The sequence below is a fragment of the Arachis stenosperma genome, chromosome 10, assembly GCF_014773155.1.
Source record: "Arachis stenosperma cultivar V10309 chromosome 10, arast.V10309.gnm1.PFL2, whole genome shotgun sequence".
NCBI lineage: Eukaryota > Viridiplantae > Streptophyta > Magnoliopsida > Fabales > Fabaceae > Arachis > Arachis stenosperma.
This window is the reverse complement of record NC_080386.1, coordinates 90837695-90839233: the sequence shown is the minus strand read 5'-3', so window position 1 is coordinate 90839233 and position 1539 is coordinate 90837695. Positions and strand designations below refer to the sequence as shown.

The 1539-nt window shown below is 43.5% G+C and overlaps 1 protein-coding gene across 1 annotated transcript; it reads right to left on the bottom strand.

Moving 5' to 3' along the window:
* Positions 1–255: 255 nt before the first annotated feature.
* Positions 256–843, bottom strand: LOC130957331 (uncharacterized). The gene has a single exon (XM_057884200.1). It carries the CDS (start codon positions 841–843, stop codon positions 256–258), a length of 588 nt encoding a protein of 195 aa, XP_057740183.1.
* Between the last annotated feature and the right edge of the window lie 696 nt (positions 844–1539).

Sequence of the window (1539 nt, the reverse complement as noted above, 5' to 3'; positions counted from 1 at the left end):
TATCATAATTGAAATTACATTAGCGGTTTTGCGATTACCTCCACCTCGTGGTGACCGACCGGCACCCTAAGTCCTCCCTTGTGGACAGTTCCAAAACATACGCCTGAGACGACTGCACTTATAGCATAATCCCGAACCAAAGTGACATGGCCTATTCGGATGATAGCTTTCGCATTTCTGACAACCTGAATCATCTGAAGAAGCCGTAGACTGTTTTCCTTTTCTCTTGAATCCTTGGCCCCTTGGTGCGAGGTTCTAATTACGTTCCTTTTGGTGAAATTCCCGGCTATCATTTCTTTCTATAGCAGCCTTCTTTAGACATTCTTCCGCAACCCTACTCTTGTTTACCAGGTCTGAGAAAACTCTGACCTCCATCGGGCCTACTGAACTCAGTATGTCACCCCGGAGTCCTCCTTCATATTTGATGCACTTCCACTCCTCAAAGTCTCCCAGAACACGCTGACAAATCTTGGAAAAATGACATAATTCCTCAAACTTATTGGTATATTTGGATACATATATTTGACCCGGCTTCAATTGCAACAATTCAAGCTCTTTTGCTATCTTGACCGAATTGGGGAAGTACTTTTTGTAGAATTCTAACTGAAAGGCATTCCAAGGTACTGCATTGTCATCTTGCTGCAGCAAGCGTCGAGTACCCTGCCACCAATGCTGGGCTTCACCCGTTAACTGATAAGTTGCAAATTCAACACGTTGATTTTCAAGGACTTGTTGTGCTTTTAAAGCCCGTTCCATCACCTGAAACCAGTTATCTGCTTCTGTGGGGTTCGTCGTGTCTCTAAAGATAGGTGGATTTACCTTCAGGAAGGTTACTAAGGTCATTGGCCCCTTCTCTCAATCGTCGCCATTCCCATTACCGACTTGATTTTCCAATGCCGCAGCCGTAGCTTGTATAGCAGCAGCCATGTTATCTAGGGCAGTCATAAAGTTCGCGGGATTATTCTCAGGTTCCGTATTACTAGCCCTATCTCTCCCTCGATCGTGATCGCGTCCACGAGTCGCCATTTGGTTCCTGTTCACACCAAAAAGGTGATATCAAGGTGATCAGTCTCAATATCGCAAGTCTAGTGCTTCAAAGTTCCAAATGCATGCTCATGAACTCTATGATATGTATATCAGGCAGATATCCTAAATAGCACATAAACATGACCCAGAGTATGCTCAGAAGCATAGTCAGTCCGTCCCTCAGGCTCTACAGGAAAGAACTGCTCTGATACCATAATGTAACACCCTACCACACAGAGCCTTATGCTTAAGCCATAAAACAGAGGTTGCGGGGTATTACGACCTCTAAAAGAAGATTTAGTACATATAGTATTGCAAAAATGGTTATAACTAGGACCTTTGAAGACAAAGGGGTAAATCAAAAACTGACGAATCAAAAGCGCAACACTCCGAACGATAACGTAAATGAACATTTAGAGATTAATCTAAAGCGAAGAGATATACAAAAGAGTGCCAAAATACATATATCAAGACTCGGGACTCGACTTGCGAAGATAACCGGTCTGAGCATAC